Genomic DNA, 27,365 nt, shown 5'->3' with positions numbered 1-27,365 from the left:
TTCTTCCCTTGGCAACCAGTATTGATCACAGGACCTTGGTTAAATGATGTGACCTGTCATGGCTCTTCTCCAGAAGTGATGGTGATATATCCAAATTGATCAGCTGATCCCACAATTATGTTTATAGCAGGGAATGTATTTCTATTGTCTATCACAGCAACACAAAGATTCAAATGGGCTGTTTTGTGCATTGAACAGAGTACCCTGTTCACACCAGTTCTGCTTCATCTCTGAAATATGCTCTGATGAAACTGCCACTCTTTTGAAAGAACAAGGTCTGACAGAGAACTGTAGAAGGTGATGTCCATGTGTAGAGACAAATATATATAAATGCTGCCTTGCACTGCAGTTGCAGATGTAGACATGGGTATTACCAAGAGCTTTTATGGACTGATGGGATCATTCATACTATCTAGTCAAAGGAACACAACCAGAGTTTCTCGCAACACAGCAGAGGAAAACAAAGATACTGGCTTGGAAAGGTGAGTGACAGCTTGGAAGTATTCAAGTAATTACGTTTTCCTTAAATATTTTTCCTTAAATATTTGGATGTCCACAGTTTGTCACAGGAAGCAGTGAGAATACCAACCCAAAACACACTCAGATGGCTGTGAGCAGCTCACAGCTCAGTGAAGCAGCTCAGCCTGTTTCCAAGGGCTCTGCAGGTCATTCTTACTGGCTCACTCCATCTCCAAAGCTGCAGTCAGTAATTACCTAGGGAAGATATCTCAGGTGTCCTCATTTATCTTGTTCTTTCCACTACAAAACTTAAAGTTTAATTTCCCAAACTCTGAAGAGTTGATGCTCCAAAGCTGGGTTTTACTGGAACAGAACTGTTCCCTTCTCACGTGTTTAGAGCTTGAAAGGTAAAGTCCATGGGGTAGGGAGAAGCTTTTTGTGCAATGCATCCCCCTGACCTTTTGCTCCATTGGCAAAGCAGCTTCAGTTCAGTTCTTTCTGGAAAGGAATTATTTTGCAGACTCCAAGGTACAGAAACCAGGCTTTGCTTTTCAGACCTCCTCTCAGCATTCCATCAGTGAAACACTGAGTCACAGGTGGCTGGAGTAGAAGACCGCCTTCAAAACCTTCTTTATTCTGAAATAAACCTGCTCTGCCAGACAATTGTGGAAAATAACTAATCCAAAACAAATTCTGTAACAGTGTAGAGACACCCATGGTAAAAAACAATCCCCTCAGCTGGGGAAGGGAAGGAAAATTTCAGAGAATAACACAAGGAAAGCAGCAGATAACGTTAAACACCACCACATCCACCTTCATCATCTGGAGACACAGGACACACTTACCAGTACTGTGAACGTGTGAGTTGCTTGATCCATGTCTAGGACTTAAGCTGGGGGACCCGGGGTAGCTGTCCTGGGATCTGGGGCTGCGGGCACTGAAGCACCGCACTTCGCTGTCGGTGCCGTTCACCATCTCCACAAACTGCCGGCACCTGGTTTCATGGGAGGCAAGAGGAACAAAAGGGTGCGTGACAGCCAGCATGCTCTGCACTGAGCTCCCGAGTGGGGAATCCTAGAAACTTCCAAAAAGACGTTTCAGACTCCTGATGCCTTTGTATTGTGAGTGCTCTGACAACGCTACAGAGGAAGGAGCTCGGAAACTTCATCTTTGATGCTAATGCATGTTGAGACATTCCCAAAAAGGCGAGTTTAATTCTACTGTTCTAAGAAAAAACTGTTCCCTTGCAGCTTTCACTTCCAGCGCTTCTGCAGGCACTCCAAAATTCAATTGTGGAGGGTTTTTTTCAGGGAGAAGGTACTAAATCTGTCAAATACCATCACTCCTTCACTATTCTGTTAACCTAAAAATACTGGTGCCCAATGGAAAATAGAGAAGGAAGAGTAAAAAATGCAATATCCACAATGACAGTGAGGACAGCTCCTCATTTAGCTTTACCGGGAATTGTCCTCATACGTCTCAGAAGTCTAGGGAGAGCCACTCTGTACTGCTGGGAGAACTGGGACACTTTTTCCTTTAATCTCTACCCCAGACAGCCTTTTCCATGCATTTGCCTTTCTAGGAACCTTCACAGTGCCTGAAACTGCTCTAGCACTGCAAGTTCTCCACAAGACCAGTAAATAAACTCCTCTGAAGGAATTTCTGGCAGTCAGCAGAACTAAAATTCACCCACCTATGCCTGACCTCATGAGGCAAAAAGCTATACTGGGTCTGAGCAGCAACACATGGGCTACATCTACAGTGCTACAAGCACTGTGCAAAGGACTCCCAAAGGGAGCTCAAACAGTTTGAATTCGGAGTAAGGTGTGCAGCCACACTGAATGCTTGGACAGGTTCTTCCCTCCTTCATTTACACATTTCAGCATTAGTGAGCACAAAGCTTTTCATACTTACTTTAACATGAAGAGCAGGTTGGGGTTATGTTCTAGGAGGCCAGGATAGAGCTGCTGGGTGGCTTCTATAGCCTCTCCCACTCTGCCTGCTAATACTAGCTTCTGTATTCCTGAAAGCAAAAGGAGACCTAGTGACACACAGGCCCACCCCACAGGAACAGCCAAAAGAGCTGTCTCATCCATTCCACCCAGTTCCCCACTACCACCTTGCACAAGGGCTTGGGAGAACTGGAGACCATAATTGGTTTCTTATGGATTAGGGTGAGGAAAACCCTGTGAAAATGCGAAAGCATATCTCAGTAGCCAAAAAACATCAACAGTAGAAGGATCTGAAGGATGAAGTAGATGGGTTGGAATGCTCTGAGACTTTAGTCCTTTAGTCACAGAACTCTGCAGCTATGGAAACAAAAGCAGGACATGCCAGCTGGATGGAAACAAGGAGGCTGCTGGGGAAGTGACAATTTCAGAGGGCAAGCTCCTAGGTCACCTTTGTAATATACTCTCTGTCTGGCTCAAGCTGGGAAGCAAATATATGGCTCAGTATGAGATAAATAAGAGTATTCTTAGAGGGTCTGTGGTCTTAAACCACAGCACAGTACTGCTTCCACAACACTCCTACTGCTAAGCAGAATGATATCAACAAAACTATGTTCCTGCAAGTCCACCTCAATGTATTTCCAGAGAAGTACCAGCTATTGACTATACTAGAAACAGCTCAACGACTTGTACACTTCTAGGAGGTGCAAAGACACGAGGCAGAAGACATTTATCATGCTGGGTGTTCATGTCCCATGTATGTTCCTTCAGCAGGTCAGAAAACAAAAATGCAAGACTCAACTCGAAATCCCTGAAAGCTCAGAGAAGCTGCTGACCTATGGTGAGTCACATTTGTTTTTTCTAAGTATACTTACAGATAAAAATTACATGTACTTAAAACTAAAACTGTATTGTTTTTCCAGCACTCTTTATGAACAGCACAGGGAAGGTTTGGGATGGCCCATGAGGTGTTTTCCAAGCTGGGCCTTTGATAACAACAGGCTGCGGCTTTTGCAAAGTGTTGGAGCAGTCGGAAGCCCAGCCTGGTAAATCTTCATTAACAATCCCAGTAACAAACTGCAATCACTTGTCTTGTCTCCCACTTCTCAGGGTCTATCTGGTTGTTATTGTAGTTGAAATCGGGAACCAAAGCCGTGGCTCTCACACCAACACAAGAGCTCTCATTTCACTCTCTTGCACGTCCATTTTCTTGTCTCGCTGCTTTTGACAACTCTGCTTTGCCTTGTTTGGCAACTCTCACAGATGTCATTCCCTTTTATATTTCCCCCTCTTTTTGTTTTCCCATCTGTGTTTTCCTCACACCTTTTATTCGAGCCCCAACTTCAGGGCTCTGTATTCCTTCCCTCCATCTGCCTTGTCACCTGTCCTCAGACAAATGAGCCCGCACTATCTCGCGTGCCACCCGTCAGGCTCTGCCCGTGAAACCCACACCACTGGGAGCACTGGCTGGGGTCAGGGTTGCATAATGCATGACCTGGAAAGCACAAAGCCATCGTCACTAACAGGCAGCAACTGCAAGTTATTTAAGAGCAGAGTCCCCAGATGAACCTGAATGCTGGCTAAGCACATGCAATGTATGGACAAAGGGCACAATGCTCTGATACGTAACAGTCACACGAGAAACAGTTCACAAAGGGAAGGGAAATGTACAGAGATGTGGCCTGAATTGAGCAGCCAGGAGAATGCAGAAAACACACCAACATTCTGCCACTTTGCAGGCTGAGCCTGTGAACAGAAAACTAAAAAAAAAAAGGTAGAGCAGGAGAAAGCTGCAAGCCTTAATCTGCAGGACCGAAAGTGCTGACAGCCCTACCAACTGAGATGAGCCACTTGGGAGCAAACAGCAGCAACCCAAAAAGACACAGAATACAAATTCTTCACCCTGTGTGAGCTTAACACGTTGGCTGTAAATTTGAAAAAACCTTTTTTCATGTAAAAGTTACCTGAAATTACAATGTGCAGAGGGACTGGAAGAGTCCTTAACTCGGAGCTGCAGTGAAACTAAACATATGTGTCTGAGTCCCTGTGCCCAAGCTAATGGAACTGCTCCTGCTGCAACAGCCTGCAGTGAAGAGCTCAAATCCAAAGGGAACTCTGGGCCACAATGACCTCAGCTCAGGTAAAGGCCAAGCAGAGCAGACAGGGACAAGAAGGAACAGGGCAGTTCTCCAGGCAAAGATGACAGGATGGAGAGGGCACAGTGATTTATGATAGGAAAAGTGCTCCTAGCAGAGGTTCCTGAGCTCTGCTCCATGGTCAGCAATGTTCTGTGGACAGCTCTGTACTCTCATGGAGTAACTTCCACAGCACTCACTCCTCTGCAGAGTCACAAAGGGAACACATTTGAGGAGTGACACCTGAGAGACTTACTTTGTCTATTCTTTATTGAGGTCTGTTCTTCTTGGATTGTGGTGTCTGTGACTCTGGCAAAGGCAGTTGCTGTTGAACAGTAGCCGTGGTGAACCAAATATGATGAAACCATACTAGAAAAAAAGAAAACACAAAGAGATGATGAGGCACTGGTGAAGCAGAGTCATCACATTGCAGAAAAGAGAAATCAACACAACATAAGTTGCAGTTTCACTGAGAAACTCAGCTTCCTTAGGACATAACCAAGGTTCTACTTCTGGGTCTAAACTGTGTGCATTTACAAGACAAACACCTGGTCCTCTGCAAACAGGAAGGAGGTTCTAAATTCACTTTACAGTGTGGAAAAGAATTAAAATATGAAGAATCTCAGTGCATATACAGTATTTACTTATGACTGCTGTCCAAGGGTCAATTGTAAGGTCTCAATACTGTATTACTGCCAGTGACATCCTATACAGACATAAATCTGAACCTCAGAGAGGTTCATGTCTTTCAAGTAGATCTAAAAATGAAGAAAGGATTCTGGTCCAAAATTGCTTCCATCACTTATTTGCCAGCAATTATATCTTTAATAGTTCAATTTCCTTATGAATTCTGCACATTCACAGATGCTTTAATCTGGTGACTGTCAGCATGGATTTCAGAAACATTAACAGGCTTCGAAGTTGTATTTTTAAAAAATCTTGGGGAGAGAGGAGTATGGCTGTCAGAAAACAAACACAACAAAACCATCTTCCTGAACAGATAATTTCTAACACACTTGTGCCTTCCCAGAAAACAGTGACTCAATGTAAATGACCACTGGATTTTAACAAAATCTAAGAAGCCAGCAATAGGATTTCATAGCTTTTCAAGATGAATCTCAAAACAGGCTTCTAATAATGAAGCTGGCATTGATCTGATCAAGTCACAGCTCACAGCACACACTCAACTTGGCTGCTTTCAGTAAAAGAAAGAAGTATTTTAGGAGTCAGCAATCATTTTTAGGCATAACATTGTACATTGCAGGTGTGTGATTTTCAGAAGTTGTTTTAAATACAAGTACTTCTGCCCAAGAGCTCCATAGGAGGAACTCCAGAGTGGTGACCCTGACAACAGCACTATGCACATCAGACGAAAAAGTTCTGGAGAACACAAGGAACAAATACAGGGATAAATTGGTCCCACTGCAGCAGAATCAACAGCTCTTGTTAAGGGAGGTCCTGGCTTTCTAATTTGGTCCTATTTTAGAAGGCAAATAACAGCATCAATAACACTCCAGACCTCTGACAACTCCTGCCAACTGTTCTCATCAAGTTCCACTCAATCCTTTCTGCAATGAGAAGTGCTTTCAATATTCATAAATTTATAAAATGCCATAACTATACTTTCTGTTAAGTTTTGAAGCCTTTGGTTTAGGCTATTTCTTGCTCTTTCATTTCTGAATTCAGCTGACTTACATACTGACTTTTCTCCCACATTAAGAGTTCTTATGGCGTCTTCTCCCCTCCTGCAGTGCATCACCCCAAAATGTGTGTTCTTCCATTCCTACAAGCTTTCATGCAATCTTTGCCTGAAAACTTCTTCCATATCTTCTACATTTGAAACAGCAGCAATCTACACAGGAAATACTCTTAAACAACAGAACAGTTGGAGGGTAGAACAATTTGAGCAAAATGTGCAGAATGGCAATTTTTGCCATAAGAGAGCACGAATTAGTATTTAAGAAGTACTTAAAGCCTAACAAAAGGGAAGAAGCTGAACACCAAGGCAGTGACTTACTTCTGCAGCATGGCTTGCCACTCTCCCAGCCTGTCTCCTATGGGAAACCGCTTAATGGTGCTCTGGATCTTCGCCCTCCACTCCCTCATGTAGTCCTCAATGTCAAACACAAAGGGCTGCTGCCCAAAGTTGGCATCCACGATCTCTCCTGGCGTCTGGAGACCCACAGTAGGGTAGAGGTTTGACTGGGAAAGAAGAAAAACAAACCTGCATTAACCACAGACTTCTCCTTCTGGTTCCAGTTATGTGGTTTGGTAATATCAAAGAGCTGCTCTTTAAATTGAAATAAATATCATGGAATTGCAAGAGGCAACAGCCCTTTGGGTATTTCTCAAGGAATTCTGTGACTTATTGTGCATTTATGGAAAGCTATTGCATCAAACCAGAACAATAGGTTCAATCCCCCAGCAGCCTGTGATGGAGGCCATGACTGCTGTCTGTGGATGGCCACTTCTGGTTTAGTTTTCTGCAATTTCTACCAAGCTTCAAGAGCCAGCAGGTAATATGACAACAACAACAACAACATGAATAGTAATGGAAATATATATCAATATTAAATAGCATAATTATTAATAAATATTAATATTAAATAACAATAACAATGAGAGGTGCGTTATCTCAATCTCTGTATTCCCTCCTGTTTCAACCCTCTTTTATTCCTTGGAAATTGTTATCTCAGTATTGTACATCTCTAATGAAAAGGGAACAGAAAGTGGTGGAGCTCTGAGGTTAGGTCTTTGATGATACCAAGACATTCATACAAGAAATTACACTACTGAGAGAAGAATTTCATTTTAAGAATAAGTTTATGGATCCAAATGGAAGCTTTGACCCATCACCAGAACATGAGGAAAATAAAAAGGTTACCACCATGAAAGTGCTTCTAAAATTCAGCCAATAATTCAGCTTCTAAGGATGATCTAATTGAAAATTGGTGTTCAAAGCCTATCAGAAGCTCTCTGAATTCAAGCTATTTTAAGAATAACATTATGGATATAAATGGAAACCCTGAGCCCACTTAAATGTTGGGAAAAGGGAAAAAGCATTCAGAAAAGGTAGAGGGGTGCCTTGTTCTCATCACTCTGACCACATTTTTCAAGAGCATGTTCCATTCACTGTCAAGTGAATGTGCAGTAAAAATAACTTTTCTGTTTGCAAAACAGACACAAACTGCACTAATTCTCTGCTTCACAGCATGTGCTGAGTCTGCAGGGTAGGGGAAGAAATCTCTCTCATGCCACTCAGGAACTGTTTGGTGCTGGGTTTTCTCCACTTTGCTCTAAAACAGTGGAGCCAGAAACTGGACACTGGGCAAGGCACAGGGACACATGTATGGAATGGAAGAGCCTGGCTGTAGTGCCTTGCTCAGGGCTTAACCCATATCAGATATTAGAACAGTAGAGGGGCAGACCACTCTCAAGTCCTATCAGAAAGCAAGGATGATCCTCTCCTCCTCTATAGCAAGAGACACGTGCTTTCCTATGATTATCTGGAAAATTTCTTCAACTGAAGTCTTCAGCTGAAGAGTTTCACTCTTGCAGATGATGATGATTTAGGCCTGGAATGGGTTCCAAGAGGGACTGCAGCATCTCTGTTCTCATTTTCAAATCTGAACTGGGTAAGAACCTGACCAACCTCCTCTACCTTTGAAATCATCAAACCTCAACAAACAAATGAAAGAAATGAATTGATAAATACAGTCTGGAAATTGAAAACAGAGATCAGGATGACTACATTACTGGTGATTCACCACACCTCCTCCTTTCCTGCTCCCACACCAAGGAAGTCTCTAGGTCAGAGATGTGCAAAGTAAATACTGCATGATAAAGGAAGAGCTACCAGAGGAAAATGCTGTAATTACATTTAGTCCCTCCATTCTTTCAAAACTGGCTGACACAGAAATATCTCTAATGAGGGATCAGATATTTTTAACAGTCTATACTTCAGACTTTTAATTATCTTCTCAGTATCTTAAACCCAAGGGCTTTCAAAGCAGGAATCAGACACCAAAAATACTTGGAAACTGGAAGCAAACCCACCCCAGTTTACAAGATGCCATGTATTTTTCAATCACTTATGGCTATGTTCATCTTTGAGCAGAAGCTGCCTACCCTCTACATCTCTCAAATCATCTTTGAGGTAAAATTCCATTTTTTACAGAGGGATGTATTCTCTGTTTAGCAGCTGCTGGGAACTACATGTATCTCCAGCACCCTGCCAGATGCAGGCAGACACGATCCCAGAGCCCACTGATCCAGGAGATGCTTTTCCTGCCAAGTTCTTCAGGAACACCTTCCCCATGACATTTGGCACACCTGCTGCCTTGATGTTAATCACCAGTTGCTCACAACCCCCTTGTTCATCTTGACCTGGTTTTAAACCTCCTTGTCCCTTTGTACTCCTACAATTCCACCCTGGGTTCTTCTGTTTTTTTTCATCTCCTATTATTCCTTCAAACCTCCAGGCAGGATAGACCTGGTCCAGGCTTGTGTACATAAGAGCTGGGCCTGAACACTGACTTAAACTTGGACCAAAAAAAAAAAAAAAAAAAGGGAAACTCCCCAACTTCCTCTTTCCCTCCGTGGGAATTCACTCCTATTTCAAGCAGTTATTTTGGTTTTCACTTCAGCCTGTGCTAAGCCAAAATGTGTTTCTTCCTATCACTGTATTTTTGTACAAATGAAAACAATCTTCAGAGGAAACTGAAACAAGCCCAAGCAAATATGTTTCAACATGTGGGCCTCTGGTTTTCAAATTAAAGTATCCATTTCAACTTCTGAATATTGTGAATTTTGCAAAATAATTGCCTTCACCATTTGCCTCTGAAAGAGGAACTCTGAAACAAGCATTTCAAGGAAATTATTTCAAATCTGGCAATGTTTTAAAGGGTCAATTTAATTCCTTGTGTAATCTCACTGATATGCCAACCCTAAAATTTAAGCTTAAAAAGTCTAGAAGTAATAATGGGGCTTATTGGCCAAGCTTCTCACTGATGGGTGTTACCAGTCAGCTTAAACATCCCTTAGGCTGCAATGCAAGGAAAAGCTCTCCCTTAAAGCCCTCCCGGAGGGGTGAGTAATGAGGAATGGATCAGAGCCAAAAAATCCATGTGGAGCTGCTCAAACCAGAGCACTTCAAGGGTCACTCAGGTAAGTTTGCTGTTCCCACTCCTGTTTGCAGTTAAATTTTCAGAACTACAGCTTTAGCAGGTGATGAACACAGACCACATTCCATCTCTTTCCTGTAATGGAAACTTTCTCTTCTTTACCTTATAATTACTGAATACTGTGTTTGAGTCTGGATTACAGAACTAAAAAAAACTAAAAACATCACCTGCAAGTGATCAAGAGTTCATATTCTCTACTGCCTCAGGAACTCTACAAGCTCTGACAATATTCATTATATTTAAACCAAAGTCCTTCCTGGGTTCGGCATCCCCTTCTTTAGGAAAGGCAGTAACTTGAACTCTTTGAACAACCAATAATCCATGGACCAAGGAAGCAAAAAGAGCACATGGAATACACTGGTACCTTCAAGGGTGAAGGAAGAAGGCAGTAATCCAAGTGAAGGATATTGGAAAAGAGAATGTTGAAGTCAGGTACAGGCATGCTAGGATGAAGCTGCCAGCAGAGCAATTTAGTATATGCAGAGGGATGTCCTAGATCCACTTGGAGGTCCCATCCTTGCTCCCATCCACAGTTAAGGGGTGAAAGGACCCCACCAAGCTTCTCTCATCCTCTTTTTATAGAGGAATTATCCCATGAAGGGTAATTCTCAATAGTAAGAGGCCAACAGGGCATCAGCTGTTCTCCTTCCTGGTCCAGAAAAACAGTGTTATGGATTAGCTGCTGCTGTAAAAGCCAGAAGGGGATTTCCCCAGAAAACAGCTCAGCAAACTGGCTGGTAAAGGCACAGAGACCATTTACACACCATTTAACCACTGGAGATTCCACCACAAGGCATCTGCCAAAACGTACCCTGGCCAGATCTTCTCCCAGTTTCATGCTAAAACATCTCCTCTGCACAAGACACACAAACAAACAAGCCTGAGATCCTGTGAGGATGATCTGACCAGATCAAGAAACAGCAGGATAGGGCAATGCCATGGGCTCAGGAGAGTTTTGAGCTCATTCTCACTGGCACTGCAAGACCTCAGTGCAGCAAACACCCTTCTGTCTGCTCTGCCTTCCCAGCTGCTCATCCCCTGTGCCTAACAGAGACTCAGCACAGAGATGAACAGCTTACATATGAAACATCAAATGTCTATGTCAGCTCTCTGTGCACTCCAGGATTAACAAGAGGCAAGTTAAGCTAAGCAGCACAGGGAATTTTTCAACCTGCCAAAGTTGTGCTGTGAAGCTCCACGGCAACACTCGAGAGCTGTAAATGACAGAGCAGTGGTACATGTGCTGGACAGCTGTTTTTGACTGACAGGAGCCTAAACAGCCATTCTCTATCTCAACATGGAGACTGCTCCTGTAGCAGAAGGAGAAGCAGTCTAGCCAAATGAGAAGACAAAGTGGTGAAATATTAGAAGGAATATGATAAATCTGTGACCACTAATGCAATCTATATCCAGAGGGAAAACAAACAGCACCAAAAAACTAAGGAGCATATCAGAGAATCACCTTCTTGCCATGGATGCAAGGTTAGCACAATAGCTCACTCCAAAAAAGGCAAATCCTCACGGAAAGGCAAACTATTCTTGGACAGAGTGAATGAACTGCTGTGAAACAACCTGCATAAAGTTTCTGTTTTAGAACACACTGCAATGTTACCAAGTTCAAAGACCCTAGGACAAAAAACCCAAAAAACCCACCTGACATTGATGTGACACCTGATGTGAAAAGCCAATCAAATAACTGCAATTTAAGTGCAGGCCATAGTTGGGATATGGGAGAAATCTGTCAAGTCCTAAATCCCTTTGGGAAGATGAACAGGGAATGCCAGCCACTATTTCTCACAACACAAAAATTAGAGAAACATGAGAAATTTTTAGACAGGAAGTACAGGACAAAGCAAAGCCTCACACAACAGGGTAGTCAGCCAATGAAAATGGATCACTTTGGTGGCCTAAAAAAGTTACTGAAACTAAGAAATTTGTCAGAGGAAATTAATTTGGGGTTATTCAGCACAAAGACAGGAGTGCAACCTTAGGGACAAGAAGTTCTGTGTATGAGAGATGGATGCAGTGGATGTGTTGGTGTATTCCTGACCTGGTTTTACCTTTTTTCACTGAACACATCCTCCTTGTCCAGGAGCACTTGGGTCTAGAAAAGAGGGAACATTTTCTTGTGCGTGACTCCCTGTGCTTTTGTGAGACCTGACTTGACATCGGTGTAACTATGCACATGTATTCCTCCTCAAGCTGCATTTGGAAGACAATAACCTTTAATAAAGTTTCCATCCTTGTTTTCATTCCAGGAGAAGGAGCAACATGTTCTTAGAGGTGGTGAGGGATGAGAGGAGGCATGTGAAAAGCCCACAGACCCAGTCACAGGATAACAAAGTTTCAGAAAAAGGAGCATCCACATCATTCAGTAATGTGTGTTATCATGTTTTTTTCCAACAGGGCATCAAACAGAAAAAAAAAAATCACACCCCCACACTCTTCCCCCTCCCTTCTGTTTGCATTCTTAGTTAAAATACTGAAAATAGGTGTACTTACAGGGAGGTCTGTAAAGGCTATACCTGTGGGGGGAAAAATATTAGAATTAAAAAGACAAAGGATTTTTTTTCCCTGCTTGCCTAGATCCTTAACATGCTACAAAACATTACTGCATTTCAAATCTCAGCTCTGGCCTTGCATTTCACCACCTCATGTGTTTAGAAGTAACTTCCTGCCCCAGTCCCCTCCTCTGCAAGGTTCTGCATCTGGAGAAAGGTTCAGGAAAAAGCCTAAATGTTTTCAACATTTCTCCCAAAAATTTGATTTTCTAAAAGCAGCTCCTCTTTCCTTTGCTTCTCCCTCTGTTACTAGGAAAGAGTTAGTTTTCAAGACTCACTTTGGTGGTAGAAACAGTTTTAGTATAAAATTTCTTTGGTTTAGGCTGTAACTCATTCTTCTTATCAGGCAGAGAAAAAGAAATGAATATTCAGCCCTTGGCATTACAGCTGGGGAACAGCCCTGTAACAGGACCAAGCTGCAGCCAGGAATACCTGAAAAACACTGTGCAAAGAACAGACTCATCCTCAATTTGGCTGATATAGTTCCAAATAGAAAAGCTGGAAAAAAAGAAGTGGATGGTTTTCCTTTTTATTTACATCTGGCATATCAGAAAAGAGGTATTTAAGCTGAGGCAGCCATTGCCTGGAATGGCTAACAGAGTTTTGGCTAGAGAACACACAGCCAGGCCACCCCAGGCACAGCTCTGCATCTGATTTAGAGTCCAGTTACTGCTCCAAAGGATGGTGCCTCTCCTCCCTCTCCTGCCACAGGAGGGATCCAGCAGCACAGGGAGATGGATCAGCCAGACCCCACAGGCTTTGGGTCACCCTCACCAACAGCACAGGGGTCACTGCTGCCATCACCTCATCAGGGTGAGCTAAATCCAGACTTCCAGCAAACATTGCAGGAGTCAGTCTGGAAGCTGCAGTCTTTCCCCATGTGTGCTCCCAAGAATGCTTTCTTGTCCCCAGCCAGAGGAAGGCTGGTACCCACACCAGAACACCCAGTTCTCACACACGTCCCACCTCTCCTCCTTCCCTTCTGCCTGGCACTGAAGGCACTGCAGAAGCAGGAGAACACCACCCTCTGTTTTTAATTTTAGGACTATTTCAACCCAGAGCAGCAATGTAACGTTACCAGATCAGTCTGAAATGGTAATTTAAACCAGTTTTAGGAGTCAAGATAGGAAACAAGTAATTTCTATTCAAAACAGCACAGATCCAAATCAAATGCTCAGAAAGAAATACTAAATATTTTACTAAATAAACAGCCAATAAAGTTAAATTAACATAATGGCATATAGTCAATATGGTTTAATGAACATCCTGGCAGTTTGGACCTTGTTTATTGAGCACCCTCTCTACAACCCAACCAACGATTGTGCAGACAGGTGATGCTGAACAGGTGGCAAAGGAAAACATTCAGCAAGCATTTCTCTCACCTGGTCACTTTGCCCTGATATTGTACCTCACTCAAATCTTTTTTTCACTTTGCAGTTATTTTGCTCAGCTGGATGAAAAGGTGGATGAAAGCTTGTTCCTACCCTTATGCTAGAATGAGGCCAATCTCCTTGAGCCTGCTGTCCACTGGAGCCCTTCTCTGCCCCCAGCACCTCTCAGAGACAAAGGAGGCCAAGGCTTGTGCAGCTGTGTGGCTGGAAGCTGCTTCCAGCACCTGGACAAGCACATGGTTTTTGAATGGACTACATGGTGGGTGGAAAATTGGCTGAACTGTCAGGATGGAAGAGATGTGATCAGCAGCTCGAAGTCCAAGAGTTGTCCCTCAGGGATCAACAGCAGGGCCAATACAGTTTCATGTCCTCACTAATGACCTGGACAATGGGACAAAGTGTGCTCCCAGCAGGCTCACAGGTGTCACCAAACAGGAGAGTGCACAACAGGCTGGAGGGTACAGTGCTACAGCTGGAGAAATGATCCAGCACAAGCCTCCCAAAACTCAACAAAAGCAGCCTAAGAGCCTTGCCACCAAGTTACGATACTCCCAGAAAACAGGACAGGACGAGGCTGACTGGAGAGAAAGCAGATCTGCAGAAAACAGTCAGGGTCCTGCTGGGCAACAAGTAAAGCAGGAGCCAGTGGTGGGTCCTTGCAGCCAAGGAGATCAACCCCATCCTGAGTTGTATTAGTGAGAGTCTAGGATCAAGGATGGGATTTCTTCCTTCTTTTCCAACACTTGTTAGTCTACACTTCAGTTATGATGTTCACTTTAGGGGTCCCCAGTACAGGACACAGTGAGATTGCAGTGAGTTCACAGTGAGACTGCAGTGAGTCCAGGAGAGGCCAGCAAGACAAAGACAGGCCAAGGGAAAAGTCTCTCTTTACCCCTAAAAACATTAGGGCAGACACTAATGCTGCCTACAACTGTCAGATAGGAGGATATATAAAAGTCTTTTCTCAGAGATGCATGGTGGCAGGAGACAGGAGGCAACAGAGATAAGCTGCAACATGGGAAATTCTAATTAGAAAAATTCAGTATGAATTTTGGTCAAACACTGAATCAGGACCAGAAAAGCCCCCAGGGTGATCTCCATTCTTGGAGACAGTAAAATTTGATGAGGTTCTGAGTAATATGATCTAGTTTGGGTCTGCTTTCAGCAGGGTGTTGGATGACTGACCTCCAGAGATCTCTCCCAGAGAAAATAATTCTATGATTCTATAAATAAACTTATTATATTGCCTTTACAATGAGACAAATATATGTTTTCCACATTCTGTTACATAACTCAGACTAATAAAATGCTTTATGCAGACAGCACTTGGTCTGTTGCACAGACATGTCTGCTTAAGAGTTTCTGCATCTGAACTGCTACACACCTGCATCCAGGAAAGCCAACAGCAGAAAGTGAAATAATCACAGCTTGAATGTTAAGATATTTTCTTTCTTTGCAGCCCCTCCAAAGCCTGGGTTTAGTTTAAAACCACAACCTTCTTACACTGGATAAATCAAGAGGTCAGGAAGCAAGAGCAAGTGTATGGAGGGCCTCCTTTCTAAGTCCACGAAGTTAATGTGATCATTAAGGCACTGATATAAAGACATTAAATGAAGGTTCAGTTCTAGGGCACAGTGTGACTGACATCTTCACCTGCCAACCAACCAAAGAACTCCCACTTTCCATGACTGAAGTGCACTCACACATGACCCCATGCACACAATGTGTTTGTGGACCTTCCAGACCATCTCAGCTCTCCACCCAGCAACAGTCACCCTGTCTGCCTCACAACTGGCCACTTAAAGAGAATTCAATTTGCACAAGACAGCATGTATTTGGGTGATCAGCCACAGCACTCCACTGCCTGCATAGCAGGGTACTCCTCCAGCATCCATTTAGGCAACTGTGATGCAGAGCATCCTTAAGAAGTGCTGGTGGATTGCAATAAACAAACAGGTTCAGCAGTGTGGGCAACCTAAAGAGCAACTAGGAAATGCCAGCCCAGGAAAATACTTGAATACTTCTCCAATGTGCTGCTGAGGAGAAGCACTGTCAAACACACACAGCTCTACATGCCCTTGGAAACAGATATACTCCAACCAGGCCACCTGGGTAAAACTGCTCATACAGGGAACAAGGCTTTAGCCAAGTCTGCTATTTTCTGTTCATTTTAGTAGTGAATGTGGGTGGTGAGGCCCTGGCACAGGTTGTCCAGAGAAGCTGTGGTTGCCCCAGCCCTGGAAGTGTTCTAGACCAAGGTGCATGGGCTCCTGGTCTAGTGGAAGGTATCCCTGCCCACAGCAGATGGGTTGGAACAACATGATCTTCAAGGTCCTTTCCAACGCAAACCATTCCAGGATTCTATGATTTTAAATTTGATGAATCTGAAGTCTTGTTTTGAACACCCCAATGCTCTTGTTCTCTGGAAACTTCCTTTGAACCTTTGGAGTCAAACCTATTAAACCTGGGACTGACACCTGCATGTCTCTGACAAGAGACTCCTGCATTACCCCTTATGTTCCTCCTAGTCTCTAAACTGGCTGCAGAACAGATTATTTTACTTTTTAGGTTAACTTGGTCTTTCCAAGAGCCTGCACTAAAACTCAAAGTACAGGAAGTTTTCTATGCCAAGACTTCAGAGGGTTGCGTGCTCTTTTTATAGCCCTACTGCTCCATTTACCTTGGTGTGCTGTCAAAGTCTGAGATCTCTGAGACACTCCTACATTAATCCCTGAGCAAACTCATCCACTTAAACCCAGAGACCTTCAGCAGTCACATTTCCTCCTCATGTCCTGGTCCAAGACCTTCTGCTTAATGGCTGGCGCCCCAACATTTCTCCCTCTTTCTCTCCAAATTCATTCTCATCACACTTCTAGCCACATCTCACTGTTTTTTACTGCCAGGACTCTGCTCAGGACTTGTCAAATGTGTTTCATCAGCAGCCAGAAGACATTCAAGACATTTTCCAGAACAGAGAATTAAGACTACATACGATGTCAAACAGTTTTCATGTGACGTCTCCAAATAAAGTTCAAGACTTAGCTCCAACCAGAACATCCAGAATTTGTGATGGCCAAGAAAACAGTTCTTATACAGTGCTCCTGATGGATCTGATTAAATGAAAAAGTATGGAGACAATGGAAGATAATAGTTAAGCAACAGAAGAAATTACAAGGAAAACAAAAGGGGGGTGTCTAATTAATAGAAGAAAAGGAGAGGACTTAAATGGTGAAGAGTGGATTGCAAAGACAAAGCTACAGTAATTCCATTAAAAGGAAGACAAATGCAAATTCTGAAACCCTGCTCTCAAGCTAACTGGCCTCACAAAAGGACTGATTAGTCTCATGAATATTCTTGGTATATGCAGTAGGATTACACAATTACCTCATCTCCTAAGAGGAGACATACATGCTTCCACAGCTTTATGTCAGGGAACACCTAGAAAAAACACATTCATCCCATTCCTGGTAAACCTTGGGTTTACACAACACAGAAATGAGATTCTCAGGTTAGCACCAAGTATCACGGAAGTTCAACACCTTCAGGGAGTTACTTCTTTCAGGGAAGAAAGAATTCTGACTTCCAAATAAATCATTGCTCCTGCCTCCATTGGGCCTTAGTTCCTCTGGTGACACCTGTCTCACCCCCTCCTCACATCTCTCTGCTCTGTGCCCACGAGGAGCTGTGTAACCCCTTGTCAAGGGGCTCCTCTCCTCAGCATTCCATTGAACACCTCTCCTGGATGCTGTGTTTCTTTATCAGTGACACACAGACACTGCTGGCCCTTACCAACAGCCTCCTCAGATGAGGTTTCATTCTTCTTTTGTAAGAAGGCAGTAATATGCTCCTGCAGCTTTTGTGGGGTCACCCAGCAAAGCCTGAGGTCTGCTGCTCCCTTCTGCACTTCCATCCCTGTCTCCTCTAACCCACACCATGCCTCCTCTCCCAGTACAACCATTATACCACTAGAGCTCAAAGAAGAGCTGATACACACAGGAGCCAGCTGTGAATGCTAAGGAGAGGCTCCTACCTGTCCTCTTCTCAGACACCTCATGTCTTGTACCATACATCTGAAGAGCTCAGGAGGACACCCAGGTGACAGCAGTGCTTGTATCTAATGCTGTTCTCTAAGCATAGTAACTTTCTTGTTGCATTTCCTTTTTTCTTCCCACTGGCACAGGTTGTTCCTCAACGGGTCATTCAATGCCAGATTAGAAAACCATGAGCTTTCCATCCAAAAAAGCCCCATCTTTGAAGGAAAAGAAAAACTTAAATTTTAGAAAGGAAGACTAGATAACTTCACTGCTGAAAAGAACTCTGAATGTCCCAAACAAAACAAATCTTTGAGCAAGGACACGAGGCAAAGAATCAGAGGGTGGAAATGACAAAAGGTAACACAGAAGTTACTGAATGGGCTCTTTATTTGGCTTCATCTGCCCAGACACCCATGGACAACACAGTCCTGGGTACAGAAGAGAGAAGGAGAAAGCTGCAACTTTTCAACTGATACAGCTTACACTGTGGAGATTCTGGTCATTAGAAAGAAATTTATTTTCAAATGAACAGACTTGTATTCATTAAATAGAAGACCTGGCCTCCTCCTTACTCTTACATTTCTGTTAGGATGAAAAGTAACAGCACCATCAGGGTGAAAAACAGTGAAGCTGGAAAACCACCCACTTGAACAACAGAAAATATCCAGAAGAGCACAGCACAAACCACTACAGGGCTTCTGTGTAAAAACATGCTAAAAACCAAGGACAGCAACTAAAATAAGGCATTTTTTAAGGTATTTCATTATCTCAGTTGCTGTTGTTTTATCTTGTCTAAAGCAAAACCTCCTGCTCTACACCATCAGCTGTTGCTTTCGAGCCTCTACTTGTCTTACCAGAACTGGACTGACATGAGCAGCCAGAACAAACCCAGCTCTCCAGCCTTTCCTCCTAGGACAGATGCTCTAAACCCTTCATCACTTTGGCAGCCCTTTGCTGGACTCTCTCCAGTAAATCCATCTCTCTCTAATACTGGGGAGCTCAGAGCTCACCAGAAATACTGCACTCTCCAGGCACACACTGCACTCCAATCCCACTCCTTCCTTCAGCCCAGACACTAACTCAAAACATCTTTGCTCTCTTAAGTGTTTTGAGCAGGTATTTTTGGTATTTTTCTACCAATTTAATATTCAATTCAACAAAGTAGAATTGACACAGCAAGGAGAAGCAAAGGAAAGGAGTGCTCATCCCTCCCTGCCAAATCAAATGAATCCCAGCACAAAAAGTGAGATGAACTTACAAGAACTTACTGCACATCTTATGTGATTAAAAAAAAAAAAAAAAAGACAAGAATTTATCTGGGGTAGAGAGCATGTCATCCAAGGAAAAGGTATTTTACGGAAAAATGGCCAAAAATTTCTATTTTAGACAAATAAGATACGACAGATGCCTGGACAACATCTGAGGTATTAATTTCGGCAAAATTTTTAAGTCCTTAACTTTAAGAGAGTTACTGAAACAAGTGTGGAATGAACCAAATCACAGCTCAGTGCTTAAGTAAGACCTCTTGGGCTAAATTAATATCTGGCTTTGGGAATGCTTGGACCTTGTTGGAGCTTTCAGATGGACAAGTCCCTTCAGAAATGAAGACACCAGTATTGTGGCTTTGGAGGTAGCTGAACAACACACTAATTAAACTTCCCACTTTTTTCCCTCTTTCCCTCCTGTCCAGCCATTGGACATCTTATCCAACCTCCCACCTAGTGTGTAGTAGCAGAGGAAAGCAGTAGAAGCTGTGGATGAAATTCTAACTTATCTAAACAAACTGAGCAGCATGGAAACCATTTTACCTGCTGGAAATATTTCTGTCTTGGAGCCAATTTACAACTGCTGACAGCTGCTGAGTGCTCTTCTCCTCTGCCATTTAAACCTTACTCACAGATGTGGGACAAGAGTTACAATACAAGCAAAGTATTAAAGAGCAGTGAGAGGAGGGCTGGAGCATCCCTCTCCTGAGAGCACCTTCCTGCACTTACCTAAACTGTGGCCATTTTTTGTGTAGAAGCAGGTGTTGTTGATAAGGTTGACACAGCAGCCAATGACATCTCCAGTGGTGAACGTGGGGCCGTAGGGCTGCCCTGTCCCCGAGGAACAGAAGGAGTGCCCATCATCACCATGGTACCCATAAGAATGTTTATCCCATCCTGCAAAAGACAAGGCAAAAAGAACAGGACAGCAGTGAAGCCAGTTCAGCAAAACCACATGGAACTACTACAATTCTCAGGACATCATTTTCTGTGGGAGTTTTAAAATTTGATTCCCACTCCTGATTCATCCCAGTAGTAATTTTCACATATCAGTAACAGAAAATAAGCGAATGGTCTTTAATCAGAACACATCATTTACATTTCAACCCATTTCTCTTTTATCTTCCCTGAGATGAAACAAACTCCTTTTGTAAAACACTTGTGCTTCCCAAAACCAAAACCTTCCCACAAAAGCATTAAACAAAATAATTCTTAGAAAGTTGCAGCTTTTTCTGTAAGTGCTGTCACAGGTGTATCAAAAAGAGAGAGCCAGTTTTTGCATCCTCAAATCTGTATTTCCCTGCTAACAGTTGATAAGGATTTCTGTTTCCCTTGGGATACAGTATTTCCCATTATGCAGACAGCTTAAAATACAACACTCAAATGTCTAAGGGGAGTTCAATGCAAAGTGGTCGGTTCCAGTATTAATATCTTTTATTTCTTCTGCCAGTAACACGGTGCTAAGGGCAACAGCTGGGCTCAGGGATTGCACCCTGCCCACTTGTTCTTTTCTGTATATCCCAGTAATTTCATTTGGAGCATTCCTCTGAATTGCACAATCAATGCCACATCTCACAGAGAGACAGACTTCTACCAGAAAGTGATACAACATTAAAAACAGACATTTATGTTTTATATGGATATGGCTGGATCCTCAGGGAAGCAAAAGAAGGTGCTTTGGCCATCTACTGACCTTATACACCCAAGGGTAGTGCAGATTCTGTTAAATGTGGAGCGATGGCTCTGGCAAAGGGACTATGTAAGAAACACAAAGACTGTGCAGGAAGTGCACATCCTGCAATGAGGCACAAAATGACTGAGCACACTGAGAACTACAGAACAGAGCACTGCAAAGGTGGGCTGCAGCACTTCTGTGAGCCAGGATTTTCCTCCAAAACCAACAACAACATGAGGGCACTAGAAATTTAATCCTGTAAAATACTGCTACAACACTGAGGCATCAGCATCCAAATGCTCAGGGTTTCTCAGAAAAGCACAAAACAGTCAGGGCATATCTAAAACCCTGTTTATTGTACCACACCAAATGAATGCCAGCAGGAAGGCAGGGAATGAAGCAAGACTGGAACATGCCACAGTCCAAGATTCTGGACCTCAAAGCAAAGTTTGGGAGTGAAAGGCATGAAGGACTCCCAGCAAATTCTACTTTAGAAATTGTGAGTAATTTCCTCTGTTTAGTCCCACACATCCAACAGGAACAGACTGAGATGTCCCAAGAGTCAGCTCCGTCTTCCCTCGGATCAGCTCCAAACAAGCTGTTGACAGTAGCACCAGTCCTGTTTCAAATCTTCATGAAAGACAGGGACAACAGCACAAGCAGCACCCTCAGCAAGCACAAAAGTGATGCCAAATCAACTTGCCAAAACAAAGGAGGAAGTGATAGGGGCTCTAGAGTCTGTTGTCAAACTTCCACTGCTAAGACTCCATCCAGTAAAAATATCATTGAAATATTTTTTAATTTTTAAAACTGTGGCTCGTTTCCACTATCCCTTTTATTTGGTCTGTTGCCATCACTGATATTTTATTTTAGTTTTCTCAAAAGCAGACTTGTTACATGAGTGTCAGTTTAGAACTTCTTTAATGAAGCTGTTGATAAGTTATAATTCAGATGATAACTTAAATCAATTTCTCAACCTACTCATAATACATTCCTAATACAAACTTCTAGATCTGCATACAAAACGTTCCTGGCATTACAAAGTACCTACCAAGAACTTGTCATCAGTTACATCTAAGCACATCAGGTACCAGGTAAAGCTCCTACAAGAAATACAACAGCGTGTCCAACTATGAGGATGAGCTCACTAAATGCTTGGGCCAATGCAGACATTACTGGTTCTGCAGTGTAAGAAATAAAGATTTCATTACCTGCAGATCATAGCTGAACCTACTGAAAAAACCCTTCTCCTGCTCCTCTAGAATGTCAGCTCTTGCTGTAGCACCAACAGTGGTGGTGAACTCCAGTAAAAAGTGACTGAATAAAGGCCTTGAAGACAATGACTAATGTGGTACACATAGCAACAATGCCTGGAAAAAGCTTGTTTTGAATCTTATTCTCCCTAGAAAACCACTAACATAACCAATTAAGGAAATCCGCTCACTCAGCACTTTGCTAATGTTATGTAGAGTTTACTTTTTCAACTCAAACGTTGCGTAGTGTTGAACCTGGACCTGGCACCACACCAGGGGCCTTAAATCTACACTGTCACCCTTATCAGATCACCATGGTCATCTTAAACAACAAGTCAGAGTTGTTTCAGTGAACTTACTGTACTCACTGTAAACATAAGCTGAGTGGCATTAATTATATGCCTAACAGTAAGTTATTTATTAACAAAAAACAGACCCCTATTCCTAAAATTCTGCCCGAAATAAACATGAGGGCAGCAGCATACATGTCATTCCAGCACTGGCCAGCTTCAGCCAATCTTCTGAAATTTCCTAATAATCTGAATTAAAAACAACATCAGCATTTCTAGTACTTCTAGGTCAAAGTTATCAAGGCCTGTTGATTTAAATAGAGTATCCCTATTGAAAGCATTTGGCATTATCCTGGATTACCAGCAGAGTGAGGAGTAACTCATCACAAGTATTTTGAAAACACAGATTCCAACTTTCCTCAAAACACTTCCTGAAAACTTGGGCTTTTCCTGCATCATTAACAATTTGCTATCGCCACCTAGGAATGGGTCCAGCATATTACAGCCTCCTCTGCGACTCCCACGACACCCTTTAAGCTTCCAGTGAGTTACTCAACAGCTTCCTCCTCTACAAAATCCAGCAGTGCTTTAATGAGGACTGAATCAGAACTTCCCAAAGGCCCTCCCCACAGCTGCATCTGCAAATTCTCTAGACAGTTTAACCTCTGTGCCACTTGTACTCAAGTACTTGCAGAAGTCACTGTTGTGACCTGGAAAGCAGAGATGAGGTGATACCCACATGCTCTTCAAAAGGCTGTCCCTGTGGGGTAGGGGGTCAGCCCAGACAAGGATGCCCTTCAAGAAGTGAGACAGCAGAAATACAGGATGTGCATGTATCACACCCTGACTGAACAGTGTTACCACTTTCCAACCACCTGTATTTCCAACCACCTGTAAGCAAAGACAGACTGAACCACACAGAGATTCTGTTCACTCAGTACTCCTGAAAGGATTTTGTTTCCATTAAATTGTTCAATCCTCCATTAAGAACACACAAACAGTCATATCATTCACTGTGTCCTGCAAGAAGGAGTTTGACACCGTAACAGCAAGCCGTGGAAAGGTGCCTCCTATTACTTGGATATAATCTGTTGTTCTTGCACTGGGGAAGATGAAAAACTATGGATTTGGTTGTCTCCATGTCAGTATGCAAACCTCTGCAAAATCCCCCATAATTATCCCTTTTCCAGGCTTATAAATCCTAACTTATTTAGCTATTTCTGCTTTTCTGACCATCACCATCTGAACCTTCTCCAGATTTACAGTGCTGCTTGTGAGAATGGAGATGAAGGTGCCCCATGGAGAAGGGGAGCAGGCTGCATTTGCTCTCTGCACTGCTCCCTAGCCCTCTACAAGTTAATCCCAGCATTTTCCCTTTATCGTCCTTTTTACCACTGACCTGATGGTTCTATGAAGTCATTGTCATCACTCCAAAATGCATCACTGCTCTTGTGACAATGCTTTGCACAGATTCTCATGTGCACCTCCCTGCTGGGGCACATAGCCTCAGCTTGCTCCCACAGCTCCCCCCAGCACCTCTCACCACCCCCAATCTCACAATCCTCAGCAGCTCCAGAAGCCCATCCCTGGACAGAGAGGGGCAGGCAGCTGCTCCTAAGACAACCCTGGGAGAGCCCATGCACTGACAGTTTGTGTGTGACTGGTAGCTCATTCCAACAAGGCTGTTTACAGAACATCCCATTTTGGTCTCTTGGTGATTGCTATGTCTAGAGCAAGGGACACTCGGCACCAACGTGCAGTTGTGGCCAACTCTGAAAGTTCTCAAGTACAAGCACAGATTCCTTTCAAAATTTCAGAAATCTGGACAAAATTGGAGAATGTGCTTTTTTTTGTAAAACACAGATCATGGACTCCTGACTGACTATACTCTATTGACTGAAATCAAATGAGCTAGAGTGGCTGGCTGCAGGGTCCAGTTTACAGTTCTTTCCTTCCCCATCCTCTCTTCAAAAGCACAAAATCATTTTAAATAGGGGAGACAGGCAGAGAACAGAAAGTATTTGGCCACCTAGCCAATGGCAGTGGTCAAAGCAGAACCTCAGCATCCTGACTCTATTCTCACAGCTCATTTTGAAGACAGCACTTTGAACATGCAAATATAGAATCACAACCACTACAGGTAGGACTTCAGCAGCTATCGAGCAAAAAGAGGTTAAATTTACATACCTTTGAATTGAACCCTTCAATACCCAAACCCAAAATATACCTATATATTTATCAACAAGATGCAGAATAGCTCAGATTGTGCAACCAAAAAAAGGGAAGAAAGAAAAGCAAACAACATGAGCAGGGCTTGGGAGGTCATTTTTGTATGTTCAACACCAAATCGAAGCTCTGTTTGGCCTGCTAACAAGAAAAAGCTGATATGCTGACCTTCTTGGCAGACTACCTTGATCCCAACACATAGGGGAAAAATGAACAGCAAGTTCCATCACTGCTGCTTGATAAACAGGTCAGAATTATGCAATGCCAGACACGTGGCAGAAAGGACTTGAGTTACTTCAGGACACAGTTACAGGATAAACTGATAAACACTCACTCTTAAGCAAACACTGGAGTTCGATGTATGCTACTCCTATCTCTGACTGTCCTACATCTGTCCCTGTTCAATCCCAACTTCCCCATTCAACGTCAGCCTTGCTTTACTCCTGACTTTTTCGTCAGATCCTGACTCCTGTACCTGAGATCAGACTCTGCCCCAGGAGGCAGCAAGTGGGAAGTAGCTCTGTTGAGCTGGGTGACCATCTACATCTCAGCACCACAGAAATAACGTGGCAATTTAGCTCTCTGCTTCAAGAGCCCCAGTGATGAACACAGAACTTCTGGTAGGTTCTGGGCAAAACTGGAATCATGGCTACATCACACACCTAGGTAAACCAGGACCTGGATAAACTGCTCAACCTTGAAACTGTGGAGTATCATGTAGAGGATGGATGGATGGATGGATGGATGGATGGATGGATTCAAGTTACCAAAGGCAATATTTTCACTATGCCTTTTCTGGCTTGATGCTTTGTTCACATAGGGTGGAAAAGAGAGCCAAGGGATGACATCCCCAGTGCATCAAGGTTCAAACATATTGAATTTGCCACTGGGCACAAGGGAACAGGGAAGCAATATCCACAGGAATGTGTACTGAGATCCCCTCTGATGACATGCCAAAGGACAGACACACAAGGCTCAGTGATCATGGAAAATATACTTTTCCAGTGAGTTATAGCCAGACACGTCAGTCTCTTCCTGCTCTGCACTTCCTGGGCTAAAGATGTTGGCAGACAGATGAACTTTATCACTGACACACAGACCATTCCCTGTCCATGAACATTCCAAATGAGAAACACATTCCAGTGCAACTCAGCCCAAGCATTCAATGCAATGGGTGTAGAAGCTGCTGCAAAGGGCAGGGCCTTGCTGACCACACAGTGGTAACTTCCCTGCCATCAGGGATACCTGGGGCATCTGAAGCTGTAAGGAATGGTGGAGTAGGTCTGGGCATATGAAGGGAGGATGGAAGTTCCTCAGAAAGAATCTGAAGATTGGTAAAGAAGGCTTGTGTCTGTTGTATCATGACTAACGGGAAGAGTTTGAGACTTAATCTCCAGGACAGGCACCAGTGACCAGTCAGTCTTTCCAAATTTTATCTCTATATGCTTTGTCTCTTTCATATTTTGGAACACTTTTCATTTTTCTCCCCTATCTTGTCCAGTATTTTGCCTGTGGCACTCCTCTATCCACTCCCCTGTCCAGCAATCCTAGCTTCCCACAGCTGCCCATGCCAGGACAAGTGGTGTGCAAGCACTCCTGCAAAGGGACAAGAACTTGTGTCAACAAACTGAAATAAACCAAACAAAATAATTTATAAGATTTACTGAATCCAAAGTCCAGCAGAAACAGATGTACAAACTTTGCTTGTACAGTGCTTGGGGAATGGGATGTGGAGGGTGGAGGCAGAGCCCAGAGTCGCTGCTGGACCACGTTCCAGTTGGAAGCAGGGCTTTCTCCATGACTGTGCTGAGCAGGCTGCTATTGCTCAGCCAGCTATAGGTCTTTGGCAGCAGCAGAGCATGAGGGCAGGGGAGGGAAAGGTATGTTCAACAGAGGCTGAACAGATGGAATATGGTGCACAGAGAAGTTGGATGTTGCTTCTACACTATCCCGGGCTGAGCAGTCCCAGGCAGGGACAGGACAACCACAAACACGGTGTAGGAGCCAGTACCACAAGAGCAGTGGAACCACCCTCTGTTGATTACTCCATCTTCCAGTGGATTTGGCTCTGCAAGTGATGTGCCTCTGGTGTACATCAGTCCAGAACAGTGAACACAGGCCTTTGCTCCCAGCAAAGGGAAGGCTCAGCAAGCTCTGGTGTATTACAGCATAGAGATGGTCTGTATGCCTCGTAAGAGGACACTGGTGGTCCTACAGACTCAGGAACCAAATGCCTGGTCATGAGAAGTCAGTAAATGCCTGGCCATGAGAAATCTGCTGCCCCAAGAACCATGTGAGGTGCTGGAGCATCTCAGCTGTCATTCAGTTTTATAGCATTTATGCCAAGCCTTATGAAGCTGCATACACATCACATGCTTCGGTGAGAGGGTGGCTGCTTCGCTTTCCTTTATTCAATCGTGCTTTAGAATCAAATCAGCTATTAGTGCTGCAACACATCTTTCTGTTTCCTTAACAAGCCTACAAAAACAGCTGCTCAGTGGCCACAGCAACCTTTGTTACAGAACTGGGGATGTGGGCACAGGGGAGGCACGGCCCAGGCATGGAACAACTGTCTAGGTAAAGTCACAACACCAACTGCAGGACAGGAATAGGACCAGGGAACAGCATGCTTAACACATTACAGCATCTCCCTGGCAGAAATTCAAGGGCCTGGACATCTGCCCAGAACATGTCATGGGTAAAAAAAAATAAAAAAAAAAAAGGAAAAAAAATCCTAAAACCCACTTAATCAGTGATATGAAGAAGCCCCCAACTTTTCTTGCTTGCAACAGCTTCTATTTCTTCTACAAGGTGGCAAAACAAGTGAATGCAGTAGAAGGCCAAACCTTGCACTACAGGACCAATGTTTGTATAGAGAGTAAAGCCACTTTATCCCACAGAGCACAAACTTCCCTAAGTAGGGGCTGGATGGGTTCAGGTCCCA

The 27,365-nt window shown here is 43.5% G+C and overlaps 1 protein-coding gene across 9 annotated transcripts in view; it reads right to left on the bottom strand.

The window, feature by feature from the left end:
• RANBP10 (RAN binding protein 10) overlaps window positions 1-27,365 on the bottom strand; it is a 67,754-nt gene that overhangs the window by 12,131 nt on the left and 28,258 nt on the right. For 7 of the 9 annotated variants that reach the window (XM_062499882.1, XM_062499881.1, XM_062499888.1 and 4 more), the window contains 6 exons: window positions 19,707-19,874; window positions 12,229-12,251; window positions 6,561-6,745; window positions 4,800-4,912; window positions 2,374-2,482; window positions 1,305-1,453 (listed from right to left, as the gene is read on the bottom strand). In XM_062499882.1, coding sequence (XP_062355866.1) covers window positions 1,305-1,453; window positions 2,374-2,482; window positions 4,800-4,912; window positions 6,561-6,745; window positions 12,229-12,251; window positions 19,707-19,874 — 747 coding nt within the window. Of the gene's footprint in view, window positions 1-1,304; window positions 1,454-2,373; window positions 2,483-4,799; window positions 4,913-6,560; window positions 6,746-12,228; window positions 12,252-16,670; window positions 16,777-19,706; window positions 19,875-27,365 lie in introns of those variants that run through there. The other 2 variants (XM_062499886.1, XM_062499887.1) reach the window with 2 other exon arrangements.

This window comes from Cinclus cinclus, chromosome 11 (genome assembly GCF_963662255.1).
Source record: "Cinclus cinclus chromosome 11, bCinCin1.1, whole genome shotgun sequence".
Taxonomy (NCBI): domain Eukaryota; kingdom Metazoa; phylum Chordata; class Aves; order Passeriformes; family Cinclidae; genus Cinclus; species Cinclus cinclus.
The sequence above is the reverse complement of the archived record's forward strand: the minus strand, read 5'-3'. Positions and strand labels throughout refer to the sequence as shown.